The sequence below is a fragment of the Rhyacophila brunnea genome, unplaced genomic scaffold (genome assembly GCF_057557595.1).
Source record: "Rhyacophila brunnea isolate RB1 unplaced genomic scaffold, BYU_Rbru_1.0 scaffold_13, whole genome shotgun sequence".
Taxonomy (NCBI): Eukaryota; Metazoa; Arthropoda; class Insecta; order Trichoptera; family Rhyacophilidae; genus Rhyacophila; species Rhyacophila brunnea.
In genome coordinates this window covers 16,840,139-16,858,274 of record NW_028232785.1, presented here as the reverse complement: position 1 = coordinate 16,858,274, position 18,136 = coordinate 16,840,139, and the positions used below count along the sequence as shown (strand labels likewise).

Here is an 18,136-nt window from a genome sequence, read left to right as displayed (position 1 = left end):
TAAATACTACATAAAATTAATGTGTTTGAATTATTTAATTATCATGTTATAATATTGTTGGTGTTCGATGTCCCACTCGGGGTCACCACTGTAGTGTTCGATGTGTGGGTTATCACTTTGGGAGTCGTCGATGTGTCGTAGGTTATGGTGTTTAGGATAATGATGAAGAAGTCTAAGATGTATGCAGGAGCGAGTTTTATTAGGCGTCACGGTTGGTACAATAGTATGTTACAGCAGTTATGTTATAATACTAAACTTATGATCGGTACAATCAGATGTTGGGTGAAGCGATATAGAGACTGCGATGGTAACAGACTGGAAACATATATTCGAGTAACATTTTGATAAATCATTATTCGTAATGTATAGAGTCAAAAATAATACCTAAACCTTATATTCCACTACATATTATATTGAACGAGTCAGCGGCTTAAATACGAGTAGCTGTGAATTTTATTTATTATTACAGTCATGATATAATAATATGATACTATGGGATTGGATATTAGACTAATTTTCCATTGCGATACCGTATTTAATATCGCCAATCAATCTGCTGACACACGTAATAAATTGTTTACCGGAATATGAATCGGTGAGAATTTATTATTGCGGTCAAATAATATGATACATTATAAATAGATATTTGATCAATAATATACTGACAGCTACAATATTATAAATATTGACAAACATACAATAGCACATGCTAGTATCCTTTTTGCCTGGTAATTAAATTAAAGTTTGAAGATATAAGTGAGCGCATTAAGCAGCCTCCCACCTAACTTGCATATTCTTCAGGCCGACCGAATTCTGGCGTCCACGAAGGCAGCTAAATACCATCCAAATAGTACAGCAAAACTACATGACGCGGTGTCATTGAAAGATGCTAGAACATTGGCGAGCAACATGGATTCGTCGAGGTGTCGTATGCTATCTATATGCTCTAACTGAGAATGAAAAGACTGAAGAAAGTTTTTTTTTTGCGTACATTTAACATTTATTTGCGTAAGAAATGATATCACTTATATATTACAAGGAAAAATATATTGCAACTAACTTAGGTACAGATAACAAAAAAAATATAATGATTGATATCCAGTAAGTTATGTGTGCCCACGGTGGCCGCGCGGTATAAGCGTTGGACTATCATGCCGTGGGTCCCACGTTCGAATCCTGGGTCTGGCAAGTACACAATATATTGTTTTTCAATTTGTGTGTGAGTCAGGGGGTATGGACCTAATAGGTTGAGCAAGTGGCTGACATTCATTTCTCGTAAAAACAAAATCTGTTAATACAAACCTTAACTCTGTGGAGGCCCATATGATCCTGTTGGGATAGGACATGGTCGAAAAAAAAAAAAGAAAGTTATGTGTTAAAATTATTGACATGGCAAGAAATTCGTTTTTCATACAAAATGAAGCACGTCTATGTACAAAAGTAATTAGTCAACACTATTTATACTGTAATCATACGTGTTAAATACGGCGAGTCTTTCGTCTACGTTATTGTGAGTTTTCACTAATATGTGTCATTTGATGTTTTTTAAGATTAAAATTTTGTTTGAATTTTTTTAAACATAGATCGCATTGATACGGTTTTTCACCAGTATGTGTCATTTTATGTTTATTGAGATAATCAAGTAACAAGAATTTCTTAAAACATATATCGCATTGAAATGTTTTTTCACCACTATGCGTCACTTTATGTTTTGTGAGATAACGATTTGTCAAGAATTTTTTAAAACATACATCGCATTGAAGTGTTTTTTCGCTAGTATGCGTCTTTTTATGTGTGTTGAGATAACCAATTCGAGTAAATTTTATAAAACAAACATCGCATTGGTGGGGTTTTTCACCAGTATGTGTCATTTGATGTGTTTTGAGTTCAGCAATTCGTATGTATTTTTTAAAACACACATCGCATTCGTGGGGTTTTTCATCAGTATGTGTCATTTGATGTGATTTAAGATCACCAATTCGTATAAATTTTTTAAAACACACATCGCATTTGTGGGGTTTTTCACCAGTATGCGTCATTTTATGTATTTTGAGTTTAAATATTTGTCGGAAGTTTTTAAGACAAACATCGCATTGATGGAGTTTTTCACCGTTATGTATGATTTTATGTTTTTTGACATCACCAATTTGACGGAATTTTTTAAAACACACATCGCATTGATATGGTTTTTCACCAGTATGTGTCATGTGATGTCTATTGAGATCAACGATTTGTATGAATTTTTTTAAACATACATTGCATTGATGGGGTTCTTCACCAGTATGTGTCAGTTTATGTAATTTGAGAAAATGATTTCGATTGAATTTTTTGAAACATACATCACATTGATGTGGTTTTTTATTAGTATGTGTCAGTTGATGTGTTTTTAGTTCAACACTTTGTTTGAATTTTTTAAAACACACATCGCATTGGTAGGGTTTTTCACCAGTATGTGTCATTTTATGTAATTTAAGATAATGTTTACGATTAAATTTTTTTAAACATACATCGCATTGGTGTGGTTTTTCACCAGTATGTGTCATTTTATGACTTTTTAAATGACCGATTTGAATAAAATATTTAAAACACACATCGCATTGGTGGGGTTTTACTTCAATATGTGTCATTTTATGTAGTTTGAGAAGATATTTTCGATTGAATAATTTTAAACATACATCGCATTGGTGGGGTTTTTCACCGGTATGTATCATTGCATGTAATTTGAGATCATGATTTCGCTTGAATTTTTTAAAACAAACATCGCATTGATGTGGTTTTTCACTAGTGTACTTTTTGTATGACTGCTGAATCTTCATACATGAGATGTTGTGACAATTAAGATGATTTACAGATTCAAAAACTCCATAACAATCATTACAAATAAAGTTAAGTGGAAAATATGTAACTCTTGTCAACATAATTCGAACCTCTTTTGGCAAGCATAATTTCTGAAATTCATGTTTTATGTTTTGTTTATCTATAGTTATCTCTGAATTCTGTATCATGAATTTATTGGTTGATTGTGTTACAGTGTTGTTGGCCAGGTAGTCAACCATATCTTTTCTCACGATGTCCAGTGGTTTACTGTGACTTCTTGTGAAATATTGCTGGGTAGGAATCTAGAAAAAAATTGGCACCCATGATCAATTCAATAATCTTTAAATATATAAAATATGATTATATTCCTTAATGTTGCATAGATTCTATGTGTTTAATAGTTACACCCACGATGGCCGCATGGCTTAAGCCCCGGTCTATAGTGTCGAGGGTCCCAGGTTCGAATCCTGGGTCTGGCAAGTACGCATATTAATTTTCAAATTGTGTATGAGTCAGAGTATGGACCTAATAGGTTGAGCAAGTGGCTGACAACCATTTCTCGTAAAATACAATCTGTTAATACAAACCTCCACTCTGTGGAGGCCCATATGATCATATTAGGATCGGACATGGTCAAAAAAAATATTTAAATATTATGAATAAAAATGGTAAATAAACTGAGATCACTTTTTGACTAACTGTATGATTAGCAAAATCAGATAAATCATCATGGATGATTAGACCCACGCAACCAAATTGTCAAAACTTACTTCGAGCATTAGTCATTAATTCGAACAACTTGTAATATGATGTTATCGCAAAATTGCATTTAGCGATGAGGCTCACTTTTGTTAAACGGGTTTGTCAATAAATAAAATGGCCGCGTATGGAATGAATCCGATCCAGAAGAGTCATAAAAATGTACTGTTTGATGCTGTTAACAAGCTGGTGGCATCATCGGATAATATTTCATAAAAAATGAGGCCCAAATCTCACGTTACCGAACCATAATCATCGATGACATTCATCCGGACGAGATGTGGTTCAACAGGTGGCGCTATCTGCTATACGATCATTGATTTATTGAATTCATAATTTGGCGATAAGTTAATTTCGAGAAATGGTTGTTAATTGGCTTCCAAAGTCGTGCGATTTGACATCGTTGGACTATTTTATTTGATGTTCCGTAAAAACATCAGTTTATGTTGCTTAACCAGCAACCATTGACGCATTAAAAGCCAACAATGTTTGTGTTATTTGCAGTATATTATGGACAGCAGTGCTCAAAAAATACTGGTCTTAATTGGGCGTCCAGAATTTGTTGAGAACAGGTGCGGTGGCCATGTGACCGAAATAATTTTTAATTGTTAGTGCCACGAAAGTATCGATCTTTCAAATTTAAAAAAAAACTATTAAAAATTACTTGTTTCATATTTTACAATATTTAAAGATTTTTTGGGATAACAAAATAACCTAATTTGTTAAACGTACCTGTTCTAATGGCCTGTATTGTGAATTAGAGCAGCCAGGTTGCGGATTCTCATTATTGATTGCGTTTTCATCAAATTCTTCTTTGATAACGACTCCTTCATTATCATTCTCAGACATTATATTGATCAGATCGTTTTCAAGCTTCTGAAAATAACATTATTAATATTAGGTAAGACTATCATTACTATCTTCAGCTAGGGTCAACACACTGGAAGCGATACTTCCTACAGCTTTTGCTTTTGCTATCAGTGTACGCCAATTGGTGACGGCATTTGGCAAGGGAACGGGCACTGCATCACATCTGTCTCAGCAAACATATTTTTTAAAGTCTTGCATTACTGATAAAGTGCTTGGATGACATATTAAAGGTGATCAAAAACAATAGCCCTTAGTCGAGTTATAAAACAATTTGTAAAGGTTCAAATAGACTTTATGACGATCGGGCACATATATGCTAAGAGCGATTTAGTGATCATATCTATGCCATTCCGACATATTACACATATATATTGTATGACAGCTATGACATCGTATTTATACTCTGTGACACAGGAAGCCAACATAAGAAACGGAGTTTTTAGCATATATGTGACCGATCGTCATAGAGTCTATTTGAGCCATAATACTCGATTAAGATTCAGATACATATGGAGGGGATTCGAAACGATCGTTGCCGAGCACAGCTGCGAACTAATCTCTTGCATTTGCTACTAAATAACACAAAGCTATTATAAGCTAACTAAGCATACTTAATACGATGCACTGCGTCACTCAACAACTGGTTATTTTAAAAACGCAGTTAGCATTAAGTGTTTGCCAATTCGGCGTTTTTCTTGCCAAATCTAGCATTTTTGATAAGCATATAGCTTGCAAAAAACGCTTCTGGCTTGTGGCATTTTTACTAGCGTTTTACGTGATGCCTCCAACATCATTAAATGTGTTGGAAAAACGCTAAATATTTAGTTTATGTATTTTCATGCGCATCGAATTTCTGAATATCTGATACTTAATGCAAGTTTGTAGGTGCCAATTTTGGTGAGAATTAAAACACGATAAAACAATTTCATGAATTATTTAAGGTTTTTGTATATTATTCTGAATCTCCGCAAATATAAAATTATAATTTGACAAATATTTATCCAAAAGGTATGATCTCTAACTCCATATAAAAAAGAAGCTCTCGTCTTTAAGCATGAAACGAAGCCTGAACGCCATAGACACAAAATTGGTATTTCTTGTCAATTTTAAAATATATTACTGTGAAAATATGTGGTTTAAACATATTGACATTTATAATTAACTATTTCTTTCATTCAACGAATAATTCACAAGATTTAAAAATGTAAAAAGAAGAAATAATAAAGTTTGTCGCAAATAGTATGTCACTGCGTATCATAGAGGTAAATGCTAAAAATATTAAAATAAGTAAATTCACATGTAATTTTATTTTCACAAAATCTAGCGTTTTTTCCTACCAAATAGCTTATTTCATACCCCGTCTGCATGTTTTTGTCAACGACAATTGGCAACAATGTTAGTAACTATTTATTTTTACAGTACTTATTTAGTAAATACAGGTTCGTTCCATTGAAACTGAATCGAATAAATCCAACGAATCCAACCAATGGTTGGATTATGGACCATTTGGCAGAATTCCCACGGGAATACGATTTCTGACGATTAATTATTCTTGCCAGTACTTAAAATTAATCCAACAACTTATTTGTCCACAAAACAGTTACATATTTATTGAAATGTCTACTTGTTGTGAAATTCTAACCTCCTTTAGGTCGTAGTCTACAATAGCACAATTTTGGCTGTCGTATTCAATTATTTAAAATGTACAAAATATAAATAATGCTTCATCAAGCCATTTAGTTCATTAATTTATAAGGTTTGACAAAGGTTTTTAAAAATTACTTTTGCCCAAAGCTTTTCATAATCGCCCACTTGTTTAGATTGTTTTCATGTCGACAATATGATATTGTGACTTCCGACAATCAAACATAAGTTGATAATAAAATTCGTTAGATAATATCTGTACCTCAGAGGCAGACGGATGCAAATCCAAATACCCAATTGTTCAGGAGAGCCAAAAAACAATTTTTATTTTAAACGAATACTCATAACTTCTAAGAAAATATACATAGAATAATCATTATTTTTTTATATTCTAATTCAATTAAAGTACTTCTGGAATATGTAAGAAAGGAATAAATATAATACAATTTTATATCTAAAAAAAATAAAATAAAAAACGTAGTGTGGATTTGCATCCTTTCACTTTCATTTGAATCTGTTCACTGCTGGATGAAGGCCTCGCTAATCTCCAAGCTGATTCCACTTCTCTCGTTCCTGTGCGTTGCGTTGCCAAGTTTTTCCGCAGAACTTTATCATTTCATCGATCCAGCGGCCTCTAGGTCTACCTTGCGGATGTTTTTTACCTCCTGGATATACTACTGGATGACTAAATCTGTCCAACGATTGTCCTTTCTTCGAGCCATGTTCCAGCCCATTTCCATTTGAGGTTTTTGGCAAACTCTATCACATCATTAATCCTTGTCTGTTCCCTTATCCACTCATTCCTTTTTTGTCCTTTTGCGTTATGCCCAGCATGCACCTTTCCATACCACGTTGTGCTACTCTAAGTTTCTGGATCTCTCTTTTACTTAGGCTCAATGTTTCACACGCATGTCGTTACGGGAAGTACACACTGGTTGAACACTTTGCACTTTAGGCATTTTCGAAGAAATTATTCAGGCGGCCAAAAGCACTTCAGCCTAGCTTTACTCTGCGAACAATTTCATCAAATATACATCCATCTATAGACACTATATAGTGCCAGATAGATGTAGTTTTTCACCCGTTCAAGCTGAATGCCATCGATGAGGATCTCTTTTTGGCCCGCAAAACAGTTGAACATGACTTTATTCTTTGATACATTTATTTTCAAGCCTACTTTGTTGCTTACTCCAGCAAGTTACTGCATTTTGCTTTGGAGGCCTTCTGAGTCTTGCAAACGACTATTTATTGTTATCGGCAAATCGTAGATGACTCACGTATCCTCCATTTATGGGGACCCGTGTCATTCCAGTCAAGTTGTCTAAATAAGTCTTCAAATGTAGCCGTAAATAGTTTAGGTGAGATTGTATCACCTTGTCGGACTCCTTTGCTGATAGGAAATGCGCGATGGTTTATGGAGATGTTGTTGCGCTACTGTATATAGTATTGAAAATATTTATATAGCGCCCGGGGATTCCTTGATTTCTGAGTGCATCGAGTATTGAAAATTTCTTTATGGAATCGAACGCTTTCTCATAGTCTATAAAACCCATGGATAGCGGCAGCTTGTATTCCTGTTTCCGCTCTGATTTCTCTGATGACTTGGATAATATGGTCCATAGTGATGTATCCTCCTCTAAAGCTCGTTCTCGTCTAGTACATATTGCAGACGGTTTGAGAGAATTTTATCTTAGTGGATTATTGGATTTGCATCCTTCTGCCTCTAAGGTAGGTATGGCACTTGCATCTTTATTCTATGCATATCTTGGACTAGGACTTTCATCTCTCTGCCACTAATAGATAAAGCCTTTAACATGACGATTCTTAAAAAAACTCATTTTCCCCAAAAACGGAGTTGCATCCGTCTGCCTCTGAGGTACAGATATAAAACTTGATCATTCCGGGTTGATTTAACACAGTTTGTAGTTTAGAATCTCCGTTACAAAATATAAATAAAATGAAAACATTGTTGGTCTGACATGATAATGGCTGGAATTTTGGGATATTAAGACCAAAAGCGGTTTCTTGATTGCGTATGATTACATATGAATAATAGGTATTGATTATTAAGCTATAATATACATACTTCAAGTGAACTAACATGGTGTAAATGTCTATAATATTAATATGAACATCTCACGATATATAAATACCGAATGCTTGTCATCTGAATTTCCTTAATCCTAAAAATATTATAATGTTCATAGGTAACGCAATATGTCAAGAAATTGACAGATACGGAATATAGTAAAAAATGACAGTAATATTTAGGTTAGGTCCTGTCTGGGCCATCATCACTTTGACAGATCGTCATAAGTCCACATTTAGTCACTTCATCACCACTTCCTCTTCAACTTTTAAATTCTGATTTTAAACCGAGAATTTTTGTGCATGCGCAGAGGAGATGAATCCGTTTTACAGTCTACATTCGTTCATCAGAGCTTTCACTTCGTGAAGTCATATATATTAATATACCTGCGCTTCAGTTTGTTCGTATAGTCTCTATGGGTTATATCCCATTATGCGCAATGTGCCTTATACTCCTCAATAAAATTCATTGTCATCATTTCAGTCGACATTTTACAAAAAAAATCTTAATATTTCAATACTAATATGCATCCAAAATGATCAATTATTCTTAACATCGACTAGGTAGCAATAGAAACAAATAAAATATATATTTATTGACAAGCAACTGCACGAACCTCCCGAATCTTACCGAAAAAATACGAAGCTGCTGGGGTGTTGAACAGAAATCCAAGCCGGTCGGATAGCAGTGCGCTAGTACTTTCATCACAAAATGGCGGCCATTTTCAAACCGATTTGAGGGGTGATGACGCATGCCTTGTGTTCAATTCGTGAGACGTACGAAAAAGCCCCGAGTGTAGACTTGGATGTTAGTCTATGGATCGTCAGAAGTGGTTTGACGTTTTATTCCAAACCATTTCTGATGGTCCGACAATGGTTTGATTTTCAATGGAACACTGAACCAAACGTCAAATCTCAAACCGTTACCGGTTTACTTTCTACCCATACAATTTGTACGTATATTATCTATCGTTTAGTTCATTGGTTTGAATCAGTTTCAATGGAACGAACCTTAGGAAGAAAAAATCACTGTATAAACCTTTTTTTTCCCTCATATTTTAAAACAACGTGGATCAGCAATAGAATAATCGCAATTATTGTTGCTAACCTTGAAGAGTATTTTACTTCCGTATAGAAATTGACTGCGCAATTGTAAACAAAATTATGAATAACCTCGCCTAACCAAAGTAGGAATCTACTTACCTCTTTAAAGTTGACACTTTTGCTGTCGTCCTCGATATTTTCTTGTTTGACTGACACGTCAAATGGACTGTTGCTTTTGATATGTTTTATGTCTATCCATTGGTATGCACCGTCGCCCATCACTTCCGCCGTTTCATCAGGCAATATTTTATCGTTTATTTCGGTTTTCACTTCCATTTTATGCGGTATTTGATATCAAATGCTTGACGACATCAGGCGCCGTGCGAACGTGTTCACCGGCTATAATGACATGGCAGTGTTACCAAGTCAAAATTTATAATTTCAGTATATTTGACAAAAAATATCAGTACCTACCTAGATTCTATAAAATATCACTATGTATGCAAAATATTAGATATAATTTAAAATATGAAGAGAACTCGCATTGCGGAGATAACGACTTCATAATGGGGAATATATATTCGCACAATTGAATAGACTGTTTTCACAAAGCGCTGACAACATTTAAAAAGATGTTCGTCACATCGGAAATGGATGATATTCACAAATCAACTACAACACTCAAATGATCGATTTGCACTAAGGAAAAAGTAGTCTTCACGTATCAATATACTATTGTAACCAATTAATCGTAAAAGAATACAAACACTATGAAAATTAGGTTTATTGATTTTAAACAATATTTTGGCAAAACATAAGTATGTATTAGGCACCTACTTTCAGATTCAAATAATACTATAAATACCTATTTAGAAAGTGACGTTAATTAAAAGTTAGGTAATTGCGCCGCAGATGCCGTCATGAGCTTTTATGATTTTTTTTACGAAAACAGTTTATTCCAGTAGACAATTATAATAAATACCTTTTTCTGTCGGCACATAGGTTTTACGATCCAATAATTGTTAATTTAAAATTTGAAATGCTCATAGATTTTGATACTTCATTATCACAATCTAAGATTATATTATTAGGTAAGTACCTAATATTAGGTTGGGGTAGGTTAGGTTAGGTTAGGTTAGGTTATGTTAGGTTAGTGACGTTCACCCCGGTCCTGGAATAGTTTCAAAGGTACTTTATCTACAACCCGTCATGCCCTCGGACCGATTAAGAACCTTCGTTTGGCTAGCTCGGCACTATTCGGGGAGAGGGTGATCAACTAAAGTTCTTGATTGACACTTTTGGAATACACTTGATCATTATTATTTAACTTTATATTATTTAGGACCACTACCTAGCGATAGGTTAGCGCCTAGATCATTAATTGTCTGATTGTCTTTCAGATCGAACTTATTTTCGTAAATATTTACGTAAACGTCAAAGACAGCTGACTATCTGTCACTTCCCTTAGTATTAGATGTTTTTCATAAAATGTTTCGTTAGTTGTTTTTCAAAATAAAAAATGAAAACTCCTTTTGGTAATTCAATTCAAATTATTTATTAAATTATTCTCGATAAACAAATTTAATTTCTTTTTAATTAATTATAATCGACAATTATACACTTTAGTTTAATTTCGAATAATTACATAATTATTTTATAAATCTTATTTAAACTAGTTATTAAATAAAGTTAATCAATTATGATTATTTTATGTTTAATTAATGTACGATTACACACTTATAACTATGAGTCGCCGTCCGTAAACTTTAAGAAGCTTTGCTCCTTATATATATATAATAGATCGCGAATGGATGACGCGTACTATGACGATATGTTTACTATATCATCTGACAGCCCGAACCGCGTGTCGTCTACGATGACGTTTCAACTCGTGACGCGTCGGGGTAATCTTCGTGAACGAATTACTTCGCGAAAATAATTAAAACTATGTGAATTTGGTGCGCCCTCAGGCACAACCTCACGGTGATATGAGAAAATCGGCGACTGACGGTACATGAAATGCAGGACGTTATATAGACCCACAGCGGGAAAAACCCGAGATTTTGACGTCATTCGAAATATGAACCAATAGGAGATCGTTCTATCCCTCCACAGAGCTAATGGCCAAAGTTTCGGACCAATCATAGAAAAGCCGTTTATTTTCCGGCTTTTCCGGAAAATTATGATCATTCAATAGAATAAAAATATATAATTAATTAATACCTATAGGCGGTACAAGTTTGATAACAATCGTGAAAGTCCTTATAGTGCTTTTGACACAAATTGTCCAAATATCTGTTAGTTCGTTTATCGAGCTAACGGAAAGGAAAAATGAAAATATTTTCGCTAAAAATAATACGCAACAGAGGCGGGAGTTATTAAAATCACCGTCCAAGGGCGTGGATATAATAAGACTGGCAGAAATCGCAGTTGTTCCGTTTCTTTTATGCAGAACTTTTGCGGGCCAATTACGGATAGCCGGAAAGGGTTGCGATTAAAATTTATTCAATTATATTTATAGAACACTTCAACTTAAAGGTATAACATTAGTTTAAATCAAAATTTCTACGACAAGTCTTCATTTATTGAGTTTGAAAATTACCTATTTCGGGTAATTTATTATTGATCTGTCGAGGTTAATTGACAGATTTAAAGAATAATTTTTATTCGTAAATTAAGAGAGCAACCGAGTCCTTAGACTTACATTAACAGAATTCTCATTTTCTAAATTCCTTCATTTAACTTTTACAAAAGTAGGTACTTAAATTGGTACCCTTTTTATTACAATTCGAAATATTATTTTATTATTTAAATTAAGTGTGTGTAATTAGTACTTACAAAACGTAATCATTAGATTTTAATTACGACAATATTTGATATCATAATTTATTTATTTAAGTTACTTTGGTGTCGGCAAATAGATCGAGGCCAAATTTGAAAAAAAATAAAATTTATTTTTATATAATTCAAAATCAGATTAAATACAAATGGACATTTATTTACAATGTTTAGCAAATGATATCCCATAAGTCGTTTACAATTTATTATCTATTTTTAACCTTAATCCTATACATTTCAATTACTTACATTCCACCTTATAAGACCGTTTGGTCCCCTTGGAAGAAAATTCATCCGTAGTTCATTCTGAGGGGCTATAAGTCACTCAGACTGTACTACGGGACTCAATACACAATAACTATAGCTTTGTTTAGAGATTGGGCACGTATTTTCAAGTAAAATCGACATTCACGGTCGGATCGAAAAGTTGTGACGTCACTAATTTATTAAGGAAAAATGCCGGCTGAGGGCCTACATTTTGGGGCCGTGTCATTAGGTTAGGTTAGGTCAGGTCAGGTTAGGTTAAGTTGGGTTAGGTTAGGTTAAGTTATATTAGGTTAGATTACGTTAGAATAGGTTAGGTTAGGTTTAGTTCAAAAATGATACTTATACAATCTCATGACGGCATCTGCGCCACATTTACCAAAATTTATATCGATGAACCGAAAAAGATATACCTAGGTGGTGTTATTTGGTTGTAGATTTACATCAAATAATATATGAACGATAGCAGCACGAATATACACATATTTATATTACTGCGTTAAACATTAATTATATTGACACCTAAGCATCATTTTTGCGATTGCCTTCTAATAAATTGTATTGCTGCTACAATTATTAGTTTGACATTTGTGAATTTCTACCTTTTCTTTGTGATGAACAATTTTACAAATGTGTGCAGTTGTCAAAATTGAGTGAACTTATATTTACAATGAGTGATTTATGATTTTTGTTTTGTGAAACAAACTATTTTATGTGATTTCATCTATTTATTTGTGAAATCATTTAATATATGTGAAAACCACTTTCCAAATGTTAAAGTTATTTTTTTTTTGTGAATTTTGATTATTGCATTGTGCGATTAATTCCCACCCCTTCATAATAATATGCTCGTTAATAATTATGAAAAATTACAATAATAAAACTAGGTAGGTATTCAATAGACATGAGCCGTTTGTAAACATTTTAATAATGTCGCTTGTTATATAATTATTCAACTTAGTTAAATTTCATTTGTTGACATTTTTGTGATGGATTAGTATATTGTTATATTTTGTAAAACAATACCTAATAAATAACATTTTACCTATTTTATTAGGTATAAACAATGATAATGTCAGTGGGTAAAATGCAGTGGCGAAGGGTGGAGGTAGGCTGTTAAGATTCGCTATAAATAGTGCACACTAAACTTTGTTAGTCATATGTATTTGTTTTTATTGAACTAAGACTACAATTTACAGATGGTGTTAGTTAGTTTTTGAAAATCAATTAAACCCTGCCCAAACGAAACCATAATAGTTTTGGCCTAATTTGGGCGATACGACAAAATTGTGCACACTTTTTCATTCATAGTTATTTGTTTTCCTTGGGTTAAAAAATACATATTACACATATTGTTGGTTCATTTTTTTTATTTCATTAAGCCCTGCCTAAACTAAACTATAATAAATAAAAAATATTATTCTATCTATAAAATATTCAAAGTTATGTATGATTTAATTGCATAATTTTAGATATTTTATAGATATACATGTATTTTTTGACTATTATCTAATATCGCTTGGTTTCTCAGGGTTTAATTTAATTTTAAAAACTAACCAACACTTTCTGTGAATTGTAGTCTTATTTCAATGAAAAAAAATATGTATGTCTGAAAAAGTTTATTGTGCACTATTTATGGCGGATCTTAACAGCCTACCTCCACCCTTCGCCACTGGTAAAATGGTAGGTACTCTACTTTGTCTCGCAAAGCTCCACCCGGTCATTCCGGAGAAATTCGTATCTGGTACAATAGTCTCCCAGCTTCAAAATCCACTCAGGATTGTACCAGAGCACCTGCAGTCGATGACAGCCAATTAGAATGTTCAGAAAATGAATGATAATAATAACTTTATATACTATTTAAAAATTCCACCAAAATTAAGCTGGATCACCCCTCGGAAGGAATATTTTATTGGTGTATTAATGACAGAGTGATAATCCTACACTTCGAGTTCCTTTATTATGTTTTTATTTTTAATTAATTACCCAGATAAATAGTTTTATTAAACATGATTAACTGACTAATCATCACCATCCTCACCAGAGGCGCGACAACCCGGTGTGGGTCTTGGCCTCCTCCAACAGCTCCCTATCCAGTGTGGCCGCTTTCCAATTCGGTACCCCCAGAATACGGTAGTCACTCATGGCAGCTCCATCCAACCAGCGAATTTTTGGCCTGCTTCTTCTTCGCTCTCTTTTGTTTAAATACCTATGTTAATCTTGAGACCGAGAGTAGTAAAAGTTACTATTATTGGTCGAGGTCTTTCACTTTTTCTTCCAATTCTCTTTACCTATTGAATATCTTTATGGTCTATTTTAATAGAAAAGCTGTATGACCTTGTAAGAAAATGCCAAATAAATGACACTCTACGGATATTTCACAATATACGGTTACACGCTCGAGTTGCAAACACCGACCCCTCGACCACCGTGTTCTACCACTAACCGTGGCCATCTTGTTGTGGTTTGTTTTGTCTTTCAATGTTAAAGTGGGTTAATGTGGAATGTATTTTCTATATTAGGTGCTGCCATCTACAAAATATGTTGTACCTAACTAAAAAAATTGAAGTGCATATAGGAAATCTTCGGTAGTCGATTAAGTAGTTAACCGAAACTATCACATGCTGTGGGTTCAGTTATTCGAGCACAGCCTTCAATTTGGTATGTAGGTTCAATGATAGATAATATATTCAAAATAATAAATACTACATAAAATAATGTGTTTAAATAATTTAATTATCATGTTATAATATTGTTGGTGTTCGATGTCCCACTCGGGGTCACCACTATAGTGTTCGATGTGTGGGTTATCACTTTCGGAGTTGTCGATGTGTCGTAGGTTATGGTGTTGAGGATGAAGATAAAGAAATCTAAGATGTATGCAGGAGCGAGTTTCATTAGGCGTAACGGTTGTTACAATAGTATGTTACAGCAGTTATGTTACAATACTAAACTTATGATAGGTATGGATCCGAGGTTCGCATCTCGGTACAATCAGATATTGGGCAAAGCGATATAGGGACTGCGATGGTAACAGACCGGAAACGTATATGCTAGTGACATTTTAACAATAATAATTCATAATTTATGTAGTCAAAAGTAATACCTAAACATTATATTCCAGTACATAATTATATTGAACGAGTCAGCGGCTTAAATAGAGTACCTGTGAATTTTATTTATTAATACAGTCATTATATAATAATATGATACTATGGGATTGGTCAAATAATTTGATACATCAAAAATAGATATTTGATCAGTAATATAATGACAGCTACAATATTATAAATATTGACGAAAATAAAATAAAACATGCTAGTATCCTAATGCATAGTAATAAAATTACAATTTGAAGATATAAGTGAGCGCACCAAGCAGCCCCCCACCTGACTTGCCTATTCTTCGTGCCGACCGGATTCCGGCGTCCCGGAAGGCAGCTAAATAACATCCAAATAATACAGCAAAACTACATGACGCGATGACATGGAAAGATGCTAGAACATTGGAGAGCAACATGGATTCGTCGAAGTGTCGTATGCTATCTATATACTCTAACTGAGAAAGAAAAGACTGAAAAAAGTTGCACATTTATTTGTGTAAGAAATAATATCACTAATATATTACAAAGAAAAATATATTTAAAAACTTAGGTACAGATAATAAAAAAAATATAATGCTTGATATCCAGTAAGTTATGTTTTAAAATTATTGACATGGCAAGAAATTAGTTTTTCATACAAAATTAAGCATGTCTATGTACAAAAGTCATAAGTCAACACTATTTATACTGTAATCATACGTGTTAAATACGGTGTCTTTCGTCTACATTATTGTGGGTTTTCACTTATATGTGTCATTTGATGTTTTTTAAGATTAAACTTTTGTTTGAATTTTTTTAAACATAGATCGCATTGATGCGGTATTTCACCAGTATGTATCATTTTATGTTTATTGAGATAATCAAGTAACAAGAATTTCTTAAAACATATATCGCATTGAAATGTTTTTTCACCAGTATGTGTCACTTTATGTTTTGTGAGATAACGATTTGTCAAGAATTTTTTTAAACATACATCGCATTGAAGCTTTTTTTCGCTAGTATGTATTTTTTTATGCATGTTGAGATAACGAATTCGAGTAAATTTTAAAAAACAAACATCGCATTCGTGGGGTTTTTCACCAGTATGTTTCATTTGATGTATTTTGAGTTCAGAAATTCGTATGTATTTTTTAAAACACACATCGCATTCGTGGGGTTTTTCACCAGTATGTGTCATTAGATGTATTTTGAGTTCACCAATGCGTATAAATTTTTTAAAACACACATCGCATTTGTGGGGTTTTTCACCAGTATGCGTCATTTTATGTATTTTGAGTTTAAATATTTGTCGGAAGTTTTTAGGACAAACATCGCATTGATGGGGTTTTTCACCGTTATGTATGATTTTATGTTTTTTGACATCACCAATTTGACGGAATTTTTTAAAACACACATCGCATTGATGTGGTTTTTCACCAGTATGTGTCATTTTATGTAATTTGAGAGAATGATATCGATTGAATTTTTTGAAACATACATCGCATTGATGTAGTTTTTTACCAGTATGTACCAGTTGATGTGTTTTGAGTTCAACGCTTTGTTTGAATTTTTTCAAACACACATCGCATTCGTAGGGTTTTTCACCAGTATGTGTCATTTTATGTAATTTAAGATGATGTTTACGATAAAATTTTTTGAAACATACATCGCATTGATGTAGTTTTTTACCAGTATGTACCAGTTGATGTGTTTTGAGTTCAACGCTTTGTTTGAATTTTTTCAAACACACATCGCATTCGAAGGGTTTTTCACCAGTATGTGTCATTTTATGTAATTTAAGATAATGTTTACGATTAAATTTTTTTAAACATACATCGCATTGGTGGGGTTTTTCACCGGTATGTATCATTGTATGTAATTTGAGATCATGATTTCGATTGAATTTTTTTAAACAAACATCGCATTGATGTGGGTTTTCACTAGTGTACTTTTTGTATGACTGGTGAATCTTCATACATGAGATGTAGTGACATTTAAGATGATCCACAGATTCAAAAACTCCACAACAATCATTGCAAATAAAGTTACGTGGAAAATATGTAACTCTTCTCAACATAATTCGAACCTCTTTTGGCAAGCATAATTTCTGAAATTCATGTTTTATGTTTTGTTCATCTATAGTTATCTCTGAATACTGTATCATGAATTTATTGGTTGATTGTGTTACAGTGTTGTTGGCCAGGTAGTCACCCATATCTTTTCTCACGATGTCCAGTGGATTACTGTGACTTCCTGTGAAATATTGCTGGGTAGAAATCTAGAAAAAAATTGGCACCCATGATCAATTCAATAATCTTTAAATATATAAAAGATGATTATATTCCTAAATGTTGCATAGATACTGTGTTTAATAGTTACACCCACGATGGCCGCATGGCTCAAGCGCCGGTCTATAGTGTCGAGGGTCCCAGGTTCGAATCCTGGGTCTGGCAAGTACGCACATTGTTTTTCAAATTGTGTATGAGTCAGAGTATGGACATAATAGGTTGAGCAAATGGCTGAGATCCATTTCTCGTAAATATAAAATCTGTTATTACAAACCTCCACTCTGTGGAGGCCCATATAATCATATTAGGATCGGACATGGTAAAGTTAAATATTATGAATAAAAATGGTAAATAAACTGCGATCACTTTTTGACTAACTGTATGATTAGTAAACTCAGACAAATCATCATGGATGATTAGACCCACGCAACCAAATTGTCAA

General features: G+C 33.4%; 1 protein-coding gene across 1 annotated transcript; it reads right to left on the bottom strand.

Moving 5' to 3' along the window:
* Window positions 1-1,089: 1,089 nt before the first annotated feature.
* Window positions 1,090-9,599, bottom strand: LOC147076684 (uncharacterized). The gene is made up of 3 exons (XM_085940427.1): window positions 9,382-9,599; window positions 4,309-4,452; window positions 1,090-1,182 (listed from the first exon to the last, which is right to left on the bottom strand). The coding sequence occupies exons 1-3, from the start codon at window positions 9,556-9,558 to the stop codon at window positions 1,150-1,152; spliced, it is 354 nt and encodes a 117-aa protein (XP_085796553.1). The 5' UTR covers window positions 9,559-9,599; the 3' UTR covers window positions 1,090-1,149.
* Between the last annotated feature and the right edge of the window lie 8,537 nt (window positions 9,600-18,136).